The sequence below is a fragment of the Gossypium hirsutum genome, chromosome D10 (genome assembly GCF_007990345.1).
Source record: "Gossypium hirsutum isolate 1008001.06 chromosome D10, Gossypium_hirsutum_v2.1, whole genome shotgun sequence".
Classification (NCBI taxonomy): domain Eukaryota; kingdom Viridiplantae; phylum Streptophyta; class Magnoliopsida; order Malvales; family Malvaceae; genus Gossypium; species Gossypium hirsutum.
The window spans coordinates 28,021,178-28,038,639 of NC_053446.1; the positions used below are offsets into that span (position 1 = coordinate 28,021,178).

The 17,462-nt window shown below is 34.1% G+C and overlaps 1 protein-coding gene across 2 annotated transcripts; it reads left to right on the plus strand.

Moving 5' to 3' along the window:
- Positions 1-485: 485 nt before the first annotated feature.
- LOC107914802 (WD repeat-containing protein LWD1-like) lies at positions 486-2,284 on the plus strand. 2 transcript variants are annotated; one of them, NM_001399835.1, is made up of 2 exons: positions 486-1,715; positions 1,990-2,284. In NM_001399835.1, the coding sequence occupies exons 1-2, from the start codon at positions 681-683 to the stop codon at positions 1,993-1,995; spliced, it is 1,041 nt and encodes a 346-aa protein (NP_001386764.1). In that variant the 5' UTR covers positions 486-680; the 3' UTR covers positions 1,996-2,284. The 2 variants fall into 2 exon arrangements, with proteins under 2 accessions (NP_001386764.1, NP_001386763.1); NM_001399834.1 differs by lacking the exon at positions 1,990-2,284 and having other exon boundaries at positions 486-1,931.
- Positions 2,285-17,462: the final 15,178 nt, after the last annotated feature.

Genomic DNA, 17,462 nt, shown 5'->3' on the forward strand with positions numbered 1-17,462 from the left:
TTGAATTTGAGTGAAAATAATGAAAACTAGCCTGGGTTTATACAGGGAAAAAAAGTTACTGTTGGGCTATTTATAATTTTACTATTGTAGGATTTGAAATTTGACCGTTTGGAATTTACCATTGGAGGAAAGCTTGTTCAGCTGGACGCGTTTTCCTGACAATTGTACAGAAAACGCGTCTAGTTTTCTCTAAAATAAACTTATTTTCCTAATTTTCTAAAAACCGGCGTATTTTGAAAATAAAATTTTTCAGCATTTTTGACTAATTTATCCCTCTTAATAATATAAAAATACATATTGATAATTCAAGTGCAACATTAGATATTTTCAAAGTACAATATTAACCATTTTATAAAAATATATGTATTGATATTCAATTACCACATTAAATATTTTATAAAACTACATCTGTTCAAATATAATATTATGTAAAAGAATATTCTGTTATATTCAAATACAAGACCCATATTTTTTTCACGTGAATGGAAAATACTAATGAGGAGATAACATTATTTCAAACGCATTTTCAGTCCTTCACAATTTTAAAATATTATTTAAGTCAGAGGGAAAAAAAAAACGAAAATGGCAGGCTTTATCTTCTATAATCTTCATTTGATCCGGTAGTAACATTTCTGTGGTATAGCCTTGGAAGAAGAAACCAAAGGGAGTGGCAGTGGAAGATGGCCGCTAGCAGCGATCCTAACCCGGAGGGTTCCGATGAGCAGCAGAAACGATCCGAGATATACACTTACGAGGCCCCTTGGCATATCTACGCCATGAACTGGAGTGTCCGCCGCGACAAGAAATACCGTCTCGCCATCGCCAGCTTGCTCGAGCATTACAACAACCGCCTCGAGATTGTCCAGCTCGATGACTCCAATGGCGAGATCCGATCGGACCCAAATCTCTCCTTCGATCATCCTTATCCCCCGACCAAGACCATCTTCATCCCCGACAAGGAGTGCCAGAAACCCGACCTTCTCGCCACCTCCTCCGACTTCCTCCGCATTTGGCGCATCTCCGATGACCACTCCCGCGTTGACCTCAAGTCTCTCCTTAATGGCAATAAGAACAGTGAATTCTGCGGTCCTCTTACCTCCTTCGACTGGAATGAGGCGGAGCCCAAGCGAATCGGCACCTCCTCCATTGATACGACTTGTACTATATGGGATATCGAGAGGGAGACGGTGGATACCCAGCTTATCGCCCACGATAAGGAGGTTTATGATATTGCCTGGGGCGGCGTCGGTGTTTTTGCTTCCGTCTCTGCTGATGGGTCCGTTAGGGTTTTCGACCTGCGCGACAAGGAGCACTCCACTATCATTTATGAAAGTTCGGAGCCCGATACTCCGCTTGTACGGTTGGGGTGGAACAAGCAGGACCCGAGATATATGGCTACTATAATTATGGACAGTGCTAAGGTTGTTGTTTTGGATATCCGCTTCCCGACACTGCCGGTAGTTGAGCTGCAGAGGCACCAGGCTAGTGTCAATGCCATCGCATGGGCACCCCACAGCTCTTGCCACATTTGCACCGCCGGGGATGATTCCCAGGCCTTGATTTGGGACTTGTCCTCCATGAGTCAGCCTGTGGAGGGCGGGCTTGACCCCATCCTTGCCTACACCGCTGGAGCTGAAATCGAGCAGTTACAGTGGTCATCTTCCCAGCCTGATTGGGTTGCCATCGCCTTCTCCACCAAGCTTCAGATTCTCAGGGTATGAGTGAATGGGATTGGTATATTGGGTCGTATTCAATGCTAAATTGCTAATTCATAGTCTAGTAATTGTACTCAGATCTATAGGAATAACAAGATTGTTGCTGTCGTTGTGTCTGAGCTGACTAAAAATCCCAAAACTGTTTTGGTTTTCCTGTTGTTTCGTTTGTCTTCAACATGTTTGGATAGTTGATTGAACACCGATCTCTTTATTCTGTACTTATTTTAGTGTTTCCCATTCCTTTACATCCAAACCTTTCCCTGTTTTATTGTAGTTGTGAGAGCAAAAGAGCTGCAGACTCATTTTTTTAGAACGCATGGGAAGCAGTGATTTATGGACCCTGAACTGAAACACAAGATCAAGACGACCACTCTTTGCCATTTGGTTTATGCAACATAATCTTTGTTGTTCTGTTGGACAAGATGAGTGTGTTTTCAGTTTATTTGGTTGTCTGATAAGTTTGATTAGTTACCATAAATGTGATAAATGATGGGCACGAAGATATGGGTGGCTTACCCTGGGCTGCTGTCAGATGCTTGTGTTGTGTTAATGTTAAACTAGCTTTAGCCATAGAATTGTTATGAGAATGACTAAGTTCTTGATTGATCAATGGAAAACCAAATCAGTTATAACCTTATAGGTGAAAGGAGTGCTTTAGAAGGCAATATAGCAATGGCATCAATGGCCAACTACATGACTGAAGGACACCAATTGGTTCATGTGGAGTGAAATCTTTGTTAAGGGAGAAACATTGTAAAGGGTGGCGGCATGGGGACGAGTGATCGTTAGTAGAGCAATATAAAATATCTGTTGTCATGTCACGTCTTTGACCTCTTGCAGTTGTGTTGGTTTAGTTTCACAAGTTGATTTTCTGTCCCCTGTTTTTGTTAAGTACTCTGAGGACGGTTGCAGAGAAGTATCTAAAAACTTTTAGTATGTCTATACTTTGGAGAATTCATTGTGATTGCATTTAACTAGATACATGATAAACTTTGGCTAATCATTTTCATTTCTATTCAGAACATATGGTTAATATTAACAGTGTCATTTTCTTATTAATGGTTTGCAGCATCCTTGCTTAGAGTTCAAATTGGGAAGTTTCCAGAATTTAAGTATCACTACATGCATCCTTGCTTTGCCTTTATTAGTGTATCTCAACCTAGGTCATCATGCACAGTTCAAATATAAAATAGCAAATAGGATGCCATTAATTGTCCTTTCACTTTTTTTTTTCTTTTTTCTTTACTCGGTAATAGGCTTCTGATAACATTTTTTAGTCTTTGTTCCAGTGGTTTAGCATATATATATAATAGCAGGTAAGAATTCGAATCTAGTTAGTATGGTCTTACAAGCTCCAACCAGCTCGCTTTCATGCAGAATGAATTACCTTGCATTCATTTAGTTAGCACGAATTACTTTTATAATCTTGATCTTAGAGAAATTCCTCTTTCAGTTTCTTTTTCAGTATTCATCAGTTCCATACATGTTATATAAGAAGCATACATATGTAAAGAATGAGAAATAGTTTCATGATTTACTTAAATTTTTAAATATCTCAATTTAATATCTGTGCTGACTGTTGGGATTTTTAATTAATCTGATGATGAGTGATGCTTCTTTCGGAGACTCAAATGAGGTAGGCTGTATTTCATAAAATCGCCACTAGTGTAATTGCAGCTTGGGGTGAGCATTTGATGGATTTAAACCTTTCAAAATAACCGAACCAACTGAACTCTTTGGAAGGAACTGAAATCATTGAACCGAAATAAATCAGTTTAGTTAGTTATGTCAGTTGTTTGCTGATGGTAATAGTTTTCCTTAGTGCTTAAACTGGCTACACTTGCAACCTAGTAAAAGTGTAGTATTTCCATGTTTGGTAGCTTGTGATTGTTTTTAATGCAACAACTGAGTTCAATAGCTGTTGAACTAGAGAGAAGTGGGCAAAGGTTCATGTGGGTGGGGAGGATTGAGGAACCCCCACCTTTTTGGCTTCAGAGATCTAAATTCTGATCAATATAATGTGAAAAGATACGAATGTATTATGTTTTTTTTTTTGTTCAATACACGAATGTACTATGTTACTGATTTAGGTATGAGTGTTGAATAAGAATATGCATCCGACTTGGGCTTAGTTAGTCTTTTGTAAATTTTTCCATATATTTGGAGGGCCCTTAAAGGTCATGTTTCCATATCCGTGTGTGAGTGTCATACAGATAGTTAAAAAAAACTGAAAAGTTAAAGCAATATGGTGTATGCATGATTTGGTTGCCTGCTTAAAGCTTTTGTAGCAAGGCTATAGCTTATGATGTTGAATGACCTGTTGAAGGATTGCTGTGCTGTTGAACTGAGAATGGTGAGGTTTAGGGATAATAGAAACTCTTCAAAGAAAATAATAATGTTGGTTGTAAATCTATTTTATAGCTTATCTATGTTGGTGTTACAAATAGTCTTAGTTATGACTATATTTACATCCTAAAAGATATTACTTAGTTTTAGATTTAAGGGTAAAGTACAACTATTCAATTAGTTTTATTTTGGTCACCTTATTATTATTTTTTATTTTAGTCAAAAGTTATTCTTTTTTTAGTTGTTGCGTGGGTTTCATTTTATTGGTCTAATAACAAATTTAACCATTCAATATTTATACATTTATCAATTTAATCTTAAATCTAAAAAATTTAATAAATCTAACCATTCAATGCTTAGAAATATAGAAAAAAAAATGCATTTGAAGATTGAAAACTTGTTCGACCATCAAAAGATATGATTACGAACCTGCTGAATTGCCTCCTCCATGAAAGGGTACCAATATCGCATTCCCACATATACATTGGCACGTAAATTCTTAGCTTCCAAAGCCGTTCTAAGAGCATCTGCCTGCGTGCAACAAAATTTTCGGGCACCGGCACAAGGTAAACGTCTCAAATTTTTAGAATTAAGGGATTTTCATTTTTACCTGTTCATCAGTTATTCAACGCAAAGGTGAGCCACCACCAATGGCAGCATAACGTTGTTTGGTTTTGGGAGCAAGAATAGATATTAACTTTGCCAATTGTCGCTGACAATATTCACCAGTAGGACGCCAAGCTTCTCATGGCGGCATGTCTGTAACGGCATTCTTGTACGAATTTTTCACTGGATGTGCAAATCCCCATGGTGCCGTTCGCTTGAAAGTTGAGATTTCTCTTCTGACTTAGGCCACCAATGAGACGGCTATGATATTGGGTATTCGAGTATGAACTTGAGATGACCGAAGGATTATATATTTTGTTCACGAAAACAAGAAGTTTGAAAAATGTAGAAAAGAAAAAGTCAATATGAAATAGCTCGGAATTCTTAATTTGTATTTCTATCATTCGAAGCTAGTTATTAATTGTTGTATTTTTTATTTAATGCATATGGTAAGTGTTGAGGTGAGTATTTGGCACTTTGACATTAAATTGAATTAAAGTTGATTGAATGGATTGAATTTATATATATATTACGAATGTGTTGATTATTGAATTGAAATGAATATATCTATGTGTGCATATATGATAATTGAATTTTGGTTGTATTTGAAAAGTTAAATTAAACCCTATTAACTGTATCGGACTGAGTCGAAATGCCTTTTAACATTATTTTCCACTTTGTTCTTGCATTCATTCAATAGACAAAGTTGAAAATATCAAATGACATGGTCTTGACCTGCAATCTCTCTCCAATATTTGAGCTAGAAATGATAAACAAAGAGAACAATAGAGCTTGAAATTGATTCTACTTCCGTAGCAAAGAGTAAGGCCATTAGAATTAGTCTCATCAACCTAATCATTTTTCTAGGTTTTTAAAATTTGTTAATTTTGAGCTTCTCTTTAGATTTTAATTAAGCATTTGAGATGAATGATGTAACAAAAGAAAAGAGGGATTAAATGGTTGATGAAAAAATTGAGCATGGTTGATGGGAAAATATAATTTTAAAATTTAAAATTTTTAAAAAGTAAATATAAAAATATTTTAAATAATTTTTAAATATATTTTAGAGTTTTTAGAATTAGAACTTAAATGATAAATTTCATAAATATTGAGGGCTAGTTGTTTTTGAATTTTTTAGATATGGGATCAAATTGATAGAACATATAAACATTTGGGGCTAAATTTATTATTAGGGCAATAAAAAAGCCCACGTTAGACTTCCATTACTAAATTAACTGCAAAAGTGACAAAAAATATTTAATTTAAAAATTTTGAGTGACTAAATTAAAAAAATAGTTGAGTGATCAAAATAAAACAAATTAAATAGTTGAGTGGCTATTCTTATACTTCACATTAAATTTAAACTGATTGAGTCAACAAAATTTATATAAAAATAAATTAACCTATCAAATCTACAATAAATTTAAATGGACGAAATTGTTTTTCTATAATATTACTAAATGTGACATTTAAATATATTTATAATTTAATTTAAAATAATTATTTAACATTTGCCCTTTTTCTATCATATTATTAAAGTGAAATTTAAATATAATTATAAATTAATTTAAAATAATTAGTTAATATTTAAATAATAAAAATAAAACTTCTGTAAATCTATTTTTTTCACGTAATTTAGTAGTAGTACCACCATTAAACAATACACCCATTGAAAATAACAATTTTATTATTTTACATTTTCTCACATTTATTTGAAAGATTAAGTTAAAAAAAATCGATGAATTAAGAATTAGATATTATCTAAATTTTTTATATATTTTTTGAATCTATAAAATATTATAATTATTTTATTAATAATGTTTATATTAAATCTTGAATATAAAATTATGTTGATAACAATTATTAATTTATAATTATAATTATAATTAGACTTTAAATCTATATTAAATTACATTTATTATTTTAAATAAATTATTAATTAAATTAGTGTTATAGCTATATATTGATTAAAAGTAATATTTATTACTGCAAATATATGCAATTAACAATGTATTTCATTCAAAATAACAAGTAGAGTCATTGAAAATATCATATTTTAACATTATTTAATAGGCTTTGTTTGCATCACACAAAGGTAAGAATTTTTGGTTATTATTTGATATATTTAGTAATTATTATTTAATATTACATAATTGTGAAGGTTATTTATGATTGTGTTAAGAAATATTATGTCAATGACAATGAAGTATTAAACTAATGAATTTTTGTAATTGAAATTTTGACTCATATTCAAATGACAATTTATTTTATCTAATTACTAAATATTTTACTACCGGTTGTTTCCTACTTTTTTACATTCATTATGTTTATAATGCTATTTTATTCTTTCAATTATTTTCATAAGTAATATAATTTTATTATGAATTAGAAAAATTCTTATTTAATTAGCAAATATATGTTTTTAAAAATATACAAAAATACATTACGTGACTTGAGAACTTGTATGAACTTGTATGTGTATATATATAATCACAAGTGTGGAGTGTCTCGCATTTTTTATCAAACCAAAAACAAAGCAAAGGCAACGTCGTGACGAGGAATCACACGATGTTGTAACGATGCGATGACGCCCGAAACAGGGGCAAAGCAGAGACAATGTTGCAACAAGGAGCCTAGAACGTCGCGACGACGCAACAAATTCCAAACTTAAAGCAGTTACGTATTAGACTCTCAACAAGATTATTTTTCCTAGTTAAACTCTAATTACATCTTCAAACATGGAGATGTAAATAGAATTCGACACTTAAATATCTTCAAACAAAAAGCATCTAAATAATATCATAAAAAATGGAGATTATTGGCATTGGTAAGATAAGTACCTCAAAATTAATGGAGTATTAAAGTAATGATTATTCGAATAGAAATTTTCAAGTCATACTCAAATAACATTGTTATTTGAGAGAGATGAAAGATTATTTTAATGAATTATAAAGTAAAATCATGATATTCTTTCATCACATTTATTTAGTTTATTGTACATATTATACTAATTTTTTTTCCAATTCACCATTATTTACTTTCCCCCTTATTATTATATTGCTTAATATGTTATTATTATTATTTTTCTAATTACTATTACTATTGATAATTATAATTTTATAAAAATCTCCAATTTACAACAATAAAATCTTATTATTATAATTTTATAATTGTTTGTGTAATTTGCAACTATAAAGTAATTAATTACATTAAAATTTCAATGTTTTCAGAAGATGATAATGAGGATGATAAATTGAAAAAGAATATGAAAAGAGAAGATGATGACCTGAATAATAGATTGAAGCAAAAGAGTAAAATACAAAATTTGAATATATTTTTAATATTTATTTTTAATTATTTAGGAAGTTGAATTTTTTAATTTGTCCTCATACAATTAGTCTGTTTTGCTTATGAAAATAAAATATTAGAAAATTAGAAAATATATTAAGATAAGTTGATTTTGAAAAAAAATCATAAATTTAATTTGACTATGATACAACTTGGATTTACGTTTTAAGTAATATCAATAATATTTGGTCTTAAATTAGAAAATAAATAAATAATTATGAAATGCTAAAAATAGTTTGTAATATTAAAATTAAAAAAACGAAGGGTTAGTATTTGATACACGAGTAATGTACTATTCTTATTCCACAAACAATCTTAAAAAATGTCATGTGTCTCTTTTTTAATTTTTTTAATATTTTACTATACCCTATAAGACATTTGGCAACCTCTGACATGACTTGTAGAGTTTAAAATTTTCACTCTTAGTATACCAAATATTATTCCAAAAATGAATCTAATATTTTAACATTAAATATAAAATTAATAGTTGAATAGATAATTTTAATACATTAAAATAATAATTAAATTTTATATATTATTAGTGTACACATCCAAATTGAATCAAACTTTAATCACTATTCTCAAAATACTTTTTATTTTTCGGAATTTAATCATGTTATACCACCATCCAAAGTAGAAACATGGCATGCTTAGAGAGTTCCAAGTGGATACTTGAAGATAGTCGCTCACCCTCCATTCTTGGTCATCAATTTATGCATTTTTTGGGTTTTTTTGGCTAGATTTGTCTCATATTTCTTGCTTTAGAGCACTTTGTTTGAGTTTTTTATTATTGTGCCACCATTTTCGTCTTTGTTTTTGATATTTTACAACACATTTTTTTTATATTCAATGGCCAAAAGAGGTTGCAGGTCTATTAGGGCTCTACTATAGAAAGCATGGCCATTATAACTCCATCCACAGTAATGGTGGGAATGGTCACTTTAGCCTTTTCAAATCTCTACAAGTCCCTGTCCTAGAAAGCCAAAACGTCCTCTAGTTGCAAGATATTATCATTCATCTCTAACTCTTTTTCCTCAAAGGCATCCCTTAACCATTGGTTTTCCTTCTCGAGCTATGCCTTAGCATTCTCTGCAAGCTCAATCCATTGTTGTAGTTGAGCAATTTTCTCTCGGGCTTTTTTGCAACAAATCCTTATGTTCCTATTGTTTGTTCAAGAGAGAGGCATACCGTTCCCTTATATTGGAAAGTCTCATATGTATGACTCGATCATCCGTCATGAAAGAACTCTCTGGAAACTTAGACATACCAACAACTTGATAACCGCCCGACTTAGATAAAGGATTAACACATTTTACCTTGCTGAATGAAAGAAATGTTGAATAAACATTAAATGAAAGGTCAAGAGTTATGTTTTTTAATGGGTTTAAATTAGAATTTTTTTTAGGAGAATGAAATGTCAAGAGTCATTGGTTTATGGCTATTATTAGATTTTAATATTTTCAGTTTTTGTTTTAAAAGGTAGACTATAGTCTATAAATAGTTTGTAAGCATTTGATATATATGAATGAATAATTTCACAATTTGGTATCCGAGCTATGGAGAGTGTGACCAGTAATATGTCGCTGCCTCGACTAACAAATGTGAACTACGAGAATTGGAGCAGCCAAATGAAAGCTCTTCTCGGGTCTCAAGATGGTTGGGAGGTGGTCCAAGAAGGTTTCATAGAACCGACAACTACTGTGGGATATACGGCGACTCAAAACAAGGCGTTGAAAGAAATGTGATCGAAAGATAAGGTGGTATTGTACATGTTATTTCGAGTTGTTCAGGAGTCGGGCTTTGAGAAGATTACGTGTGCGACAACTTCAAAAGAATCATGAGACATTTTAGAAAAGGTGTTAAAAGGAGTCGATCGAGTTAAACAAGTCTGCCTTCAAACTCGTCGCGGTGAGTTGGAAGGCATAAAGATGAAGGAATTAGAAGGTGTCTCCGACTACATCACGCGTGTTTAAATCGTGGTGAACCAACTCAACCGAAATGGAGAAGCGTTAACCGATGTATGAGTTGTGGAGAAGATTTTAAGGTCGTTAACTGACAGTTTCGAGAATGTCGTATATGCCATAAAAGAGTCAAAGGATCTAGCAATACTCATAGTCGATGAACTCACCAGTTCTCTCGAGGCACATGAACAACGTAAGAAGAAGAAGAAAGAGGAGACACTCGAGCAAGCACTTCAAACCAAGGCATCAATCAAAGACAAAAAGGTTATCTATTCTCAAAGCTTTCGAGGTAGAGGTCATGGTCGTGGAGATCGAGGAAATGGTCATGGTGGAAAAGGCCGCGGTCAAGAAGGGCATTATGAGGAGGAGCAATCAAACCAAAAAAATTGGCGTGGAAGAAGACGTGGTCGTGGAAGAGGTAGATGGTCGAATTATTCCAACATCGAGTGCCACAAGTGTGGCAAATATGGTCACTATGTGAAGGATTATAACTCTGATAAGTGTTACAATTGTGGTAAGGCGGGGTATTTCGCGAAAGAATGTTGCGTCTCGAAAAAGATAGAAGAGACAACCAACCTAACCACGAAAAATGTGATGACACATAATAAAGTCAACACCAACAACAACATGGTGTAGTACCTTGACACGGGTGCAAGCAACCATATGTGTGGGCACAAGCACCTATTCAAAGAGATGCGAAAGATTGAAACGGGACATGTGTCGTTTGGAGATGCGTCGAAGGTTGAGGTAAAAGGCCAATGTACCATTTGTTATTTACAAAAGGATGGGTTAGTTGGGTCAATCCAAGATGAGTATTACGTACCAGACCTCAAGAGCAACATTTTGAGTATGGGGCAACTCATGGAAAAAAAATATTCGGTACTTATGAAAAACCGGGTGTTACACTTGAAAGATAAGCAATGGCGTTTGGTCGCTCAAGTTGAAATAGGGAGAAATCGTATGTACAAGTTGAATTTGAGAAGCGTGCGAGAAAAATGTTTGCGAGTCAACGTTGAAGACAAGATGTTGCTATGGCATCTCCGTTTTGGCCACCTACATTATGGTGGTCTAAACAAGTTGGCGAAGAAGAACATGGTGCACGGGCTATCAGATATGGACTATGAGGGAAAATTTTGTGAAGAATGTGTGCTCGACAAGCATGCGAGAAATTCGTTTCAAAAGAAGGCAGAATATTGGGCTAAGTAACTTCTCGAATTGATTCATACCGACATATGTGGACCAATCACCCCTAAACTTTTTAGCGGTAAAAGGTATTTCATTTCTTTTATCGATGATTTCTCACGAAAAATTTGGGTTTATTTTCTGAAAGAAAAATTTGAGGCGTTCAAGGTGTTCAAAAAGTTCAAAATGATGGTGGAAAAAGCAACTGGTAGACACATCAAATTTATATGATCCGATAGAGGTGGCTGGTATACTTCGACGACTTTAATGGAGTATTGTGAGGAGCAAGGTATAAAACGATTCCGAACCGCACCGTACTCTCCACAACAAAACGGTGTGGTCGAGAAGAAGAACCGAATTGTTCTCGACATGGTTCGGTCAATGCTCAAGAGCAAGAAGATGCTGAAGAAATTTTGGGCGAAAGCCATGCAATGTGCCATCTATGTGCAAAATCGATGTCCACATGCGAAGTTGGATGATCAAACACCACAAGAGGCATGGAGTGGAAAAAAACCAATAGTTTCTCATCTCAAAGTATTCGGTAGTGAAGCCTATGCACACGTGCCGGATCAATGAAGAACGAAGCTCGAAGATAAAAGTAAAAGGTTTATTTTTATTGGGTATGATGAGAAAACAAAAGGATATAAGCTACTCGACCCGATAAGCAATAAGGTTGTGGTAAGTCGTGATGCACGATTCAATGAAGCAAGCAAGTGGGAGGAATAACTCAACGGACAAATCTTGAAACTACCGATGATGAAAATGAACTGCAACAACACAAAATTCGAAGTTTGCAAGATTTGTATAATTCAACAAATGAGGTACATATTGTATGTCTTTTGGCAGATTCCGAGAATATAAGTTTTGAAGAGGCAATGCGAGACAAGAAGTGGCAAACAGCCATGGACGAGGAGATTAAAGCAATTGACCGCAGCAATACATGGAAGTTAACGGAATTACCGAAAGGAAGTCAGCCCATTGGTGTGAAGTGGGTGTTTAAAAGAAAGATGAATGCTTAAGGCGAGTTAGAACGGTACAAAGCGCGACTTGTTGCAAAGGGATACAACAAAAGGAGGGAATCAATTATTACGAGGTATTTGCTCCTGTTGCAAGAATGGAGACAATCTAATTGCTCTTTGCACAAGCGACTCAATTTAAATGGTTGATATTTCAAATGGATGTCAAGTCGGCATTCTTGAACGGTGTGCTCGAAGAAGAAGTCTACATCGAACAACCACCCGGGTACATAAAAAATAGAGAAGAGAAGAAGGTGCTGAAATTGAAGAAGGCACTTTACGAGTTGAAGCAAGCACTGCGGGCATAGAATACTCGTATCGATACATACTTCAAGGAGAACGGGTTCAAACAATGTCCCTATGAACATACCCTTTACGTGAAGAAGAATGGAGGTAATATGTTATTTGTTGCTCTTTATGTCGATGACCTCATTTTTATGGTGAACAATGGTGAGATGATACTAGATTTTAAGAACACAATGACACAGGAATTTGAGATGACAGATTTGGGTTTAATGAAGTTTTTCCTTGGTTTGGAGGTAAGACAAGAAGAGACAGGTATTTTTGTGTCACAGGAGGCATATGCAAAGGAAATTTTGAAGAAGTACAAGATGACATATTGCAACTCGGTATCAACACCAATGGAACCAGGTGTAAAACTCTTGAAATTCGATGAAGGAGAATGAGTCGACGCGAGCAAATACCAGAGTTTAGTGGGAAGCCTTCGCTATCTCACTTGCACAAGGCCTGACATTTCTTTAAGTGTTGGCATCGTAAGTCGGTTCATGGAGGAGCCGGTTTATTCATATTAGAAGGTGTTGAAGTGAATCCTACGGTACATCCAAGGAATAGTGTCACTCGGGTTATTCTATTCAAATATGAAAGATTACAAGTTGATTGGGTACTCCGACAGTGATTGGTGCGGAGACTTAGACGATTGGAAAAGTACATCGAGATATGTGTTCTTTGTGGGTAACACGACGTTTATTTGGCTTTCAAAGAAGCAACCAATCATGACACTCTCGACATGTGAAGCTGAATATGTGGCAGCATCTTGGTGTGTGTGTCATGCTATATGGCTCAAAAATTTGTTGGGCGAGTTGAAGCAATAACAACTCGGTGCAACTGAGATATGAGTTGACAATAAATCAACGATTGAGTTGACAAAGAACCCAGTGAATCATGAGAGAAGCAAACACATTGACATTCGATTTCATTTCATCTAAGATCATGTAAAGGAAGGAAGTGTGAAATTAGTGCACGTCGCAAGTCGGGACCAAGTCGCGGATATCTTCACGAAACCGCTACCGATGGTACTTTTCGACAACTATAAGAAAATAATCGGCATGAAGGATGGCAAAAGCATTTAAGTTTACGGGGGAGTTTTGTTGAATAAACGTTAAATGAAAGGTCAAGAGTTATGTTTTTTAATGGGTTTAAATTAGCAGTTTTTTTAGGAGAATGAAAGGTCAAGAGTCATTGGTTTATGGCTATTATTAGATTTTAATATTTTCAGTTTTTGTTTTAAAGGGCATACTATAGTCTATAAATAGTTTGTAAGCATTTGATATATATGAATGAACAATTTCACAAGAAATGCCTTGAAGGATCAGATGGTCCCTAGTGATCAACTATGAAAATCAGGGTCTCTGCTATTAAGGCAAGAGGTACAACCTATGGAGCATTAGTCGAAGGATTTTGATATGCATTCCTAAAAAGCCTATTTGAAATATTTTGGCCTAACCCTAGGTGGTATAGTCGAAGCATTTATGGAATGGTTACAAGGAGTATCCTTCCTTTGATCTCCATTTGCTACAATTGTACCCCGATGGGCTAGAGGATAACTACTCGAATCTCAGATAGAGATACCCTCGACTTTGATAACCTTCATCCTTTCATTGACATAGAAGTATTCTATCTTTTACTCAACCCTATAGGATTCTTATCAGATCAGTTATCGTCAACACGTGGCACATCATCTACACTAGAAAAAAGAACAAAGATGAACACTTAGTCAAAACATCCTACTATAACCAAATGTTGTAGACGTCATTACCTGATATAGATTTAGAAAGAGTATCGGACAATACACTGGCATGAACATCAGAGGATTGTCTAACACGAGTGCTAGAAGGTAATATGATTGAAATATCTTCTTCTAAATCAAAGTTAGAAAGATCCATCCTAGGAGAAACGGGAGTTGCAAAGCAGTCCACAAGGATAAGTGGCACCCCACACAACATATCATAATACTATTTCCACCATCGATCTAGTAACTTAGCGTAAGCGGTAATACGGTCCCACAACTCTATCTTTAGCCCCCAAAGAATCTTAGCTATAGAGTCTTTCAAAATGAAAGTCCAAGCATAAGCAACTAGCATGCTACACTTGTTACCTCGATAACCATCTGCAACATCTCTTTTTGCATAGCTACAAGAACCCTTGTTGGAGAGGTGACCTACCACAAATCTTAGTGACAATTTAAGTACTTTTTGGCACTGAAAAAGCTTGTTTTCTAGTCATTTTAGTATCTTTTATTGCATTTCAATTATCTTATCTTAGAGTTCAATTATTACAAAATAAGCATTTTTACGCAATATTTCGAACTAGTTGACCCATTAGGCCAATATCGGCCTTAATTGAGTGTGCATGACACCTATTTTTAGGCCTCAAAGTATCAGGAACGATAGCTGAGTTGCAGCACAAGCTTCCAGATTCACAACACAATCGAGACAACTCAAGAATTTACATTCGAAGTTGTGTTTCGTGACACTTATAAGCTTATTTTGCGACATAGGTCTGATAGAAGGAAAAAATTCATTAATGGTGTTTCCATCCGCACAACACATATTTACTATGATTAAGGTTTATATTTGACCTAAATTGAGTAGCTAAATTTTCCTATATATAGTTAAACATAGGTTAAGCTTGGGACTTTTGGCCAAGCCATTTTTAGGGTTTAGTTAGTAGATTTAGGATTTTAATTTAGTTTTATTTTCTTTTAAAAAAAGTTTTATTTTCTTGTTTTTCTACTTGGATTCGATTTGAGTCCAAGTCTTAATTGTTAAGTATTTTTATAATTTTCCTTTACGTTTCTTTTGTAAACAATGATATCTTGAAAACTATTAAAGGATTTTGTGGATCTGAGCACATCAAGATTCTCAAATGGACTATCTTTCTCTCTTTTAATTTAATTTGTGTTCTTGTATGACTAATTTAATTTTAAGGAAGATGATTATTGAATCAATGAGTGGCTAAGTCCTTTAGGGAGATTGAAAATTAGATTTGGGAGTGATTAATAGAATAATGAGGGTTTCCCATACAAATTAGTTTGTATAAATTTATGTGTGCTTAAACCCAAGGATTGGTGACCCTAGGAAGTAATCTAGGTTAAACGAGGTTGAGAGATAAGTTTTCCGAGTCATTTGTGATTTATCTCGGTCAAGAAAGTGAGGTCTAGAGATAAGTGAGTACTGGTCGGTTAATTAATTAGTAGAGGTTGAGAGGTAATAATGGTTAGTTAATAACAAATTCACTAATAAAATTGAATTTTAAAGTTAATTGCAACCACTAAAATAAGTTAATCTTCTTCCTGTTATTCGAGAGTTTTTCGTTTGTCAATTTTTTTTTAGTAATTTAATTTTTACTTTATAATCTTAATTGTTAGCATTAATCATCGTAATATATTAGATATCACACTTTTATTATATATATTTTATTTTCATGATTTTTACTTCAAACGTTTTCACATTTGGAGGCAGTTAAGAGGTAATACTTTAACACACTTCGAAGAGTTATATCCCGAGGAACTACCAGTATCCTCTTTTGATTTAAAGTGGAATGTTGATGCTTTCCCCGATGAACATCTGACAATTGAAGCCAGAAGGTGCACTTAGTAGTGGATGGTAACTTCCACTCAAATCTCTGCCATACTTAATTCAACGAGAATATATTTTTTAAGGTTAACATAAAATATATTCTCGATTTTTGGATGGTTCGTCCTTAGGGCCACGCTGAACAAACCTAGGTACTTATCCGTATCCACTTTTTTCCAGAAATACATATATTGAAATACCTATCCACAACATGTTATACCTTTGGCACAAGATGTAAAACCCTATAATCGCCCACCAGGAGGCCCTGGATAGTTACTCAAGTACAATGTTATACATGTTCAATAGATCATAGAAGAAGGTAAGATGAGGAAGTGTCAACCCTACTTCAAGAACATGCAGCAGAAGGTTGAAACTTGGTCTTCTATGTCACATCTCAAAATTTAGGTTAGAATGACCATGAGTTGTAGGATGAGTTAGTGGTTTCGGAAAGACTTTTATGTTTTTATTTGCGTTTTAGAGAAAGAATGAGTCTACTAGTTCAGTGGTAAGGTGTTAGCTTACCCTTAGGTCTTGTGTTTGAATCCCCATATCTATTTAGTGAAAGTTATTTTTTTTGGTTTCAACTCTGGAAAAAAAATTTGGAAATCCTTATGGGCACCCTAATATTCTTGCCGAATTTATAGCCGGACAATTAAAGAATCAAGTTTCGTTTCGAAAGGCAATGAAAAAGGCTATTGAATTAACTAAGCAAGCGAATACAAAAGGAATTCAAATTTAAATTGCAGATAGGATAGGATTTTGTTTATTTTATTTTATTTAGTTTATTTTATTAATTTTTGAAAAAGAAAGAAAGAAGATCCCTAAAATTTCTCTCATGATTCCCCACTTGTTCTCACATCTCCCTCTTTCACATTTTGTTTCTTTTTTCAATTTTAGATTTTTCCCCATTTTGGCTATTTTATTTTTTATTTTTCCTCACCATCTATCTTATTCTTAGTCATTTTCTTTATTCCCTATTACTATACTCAACGTTCTAGTAATCTTGTGCAGTCTCATTGGTCTTGTTTGTTTTTTAGTAATTTTGCTCAACAAGGTGTTGAAACGGGTCTAGTGTAAGTACCATCTTTTTTAGATTTAAATTGATTTCTTTGATTCCTTTGTATGGATTAGACATGAATTCTTATAGGTTTAGTATGTTTGTGAAATTGAGTTTTCAGATCAGTAGAGTATAGGCGAATTGGTCAATCTTTGGTGCTTTGAATTGCATTTTCAGGTGTGTTTTCTTAACTACTGTAATCGGGGTGATTTTGATGTTAATTTTCGTGTTTTGCAACAAGTTTGGGTGTGATTTTTGGACCACATGGGCATGTGCTACACATGGACAGTTGACACGACCATGTGTCATTTAAGAAACTAGGTTAATTCTCTGGTCATATGGGCTGACACACGGCC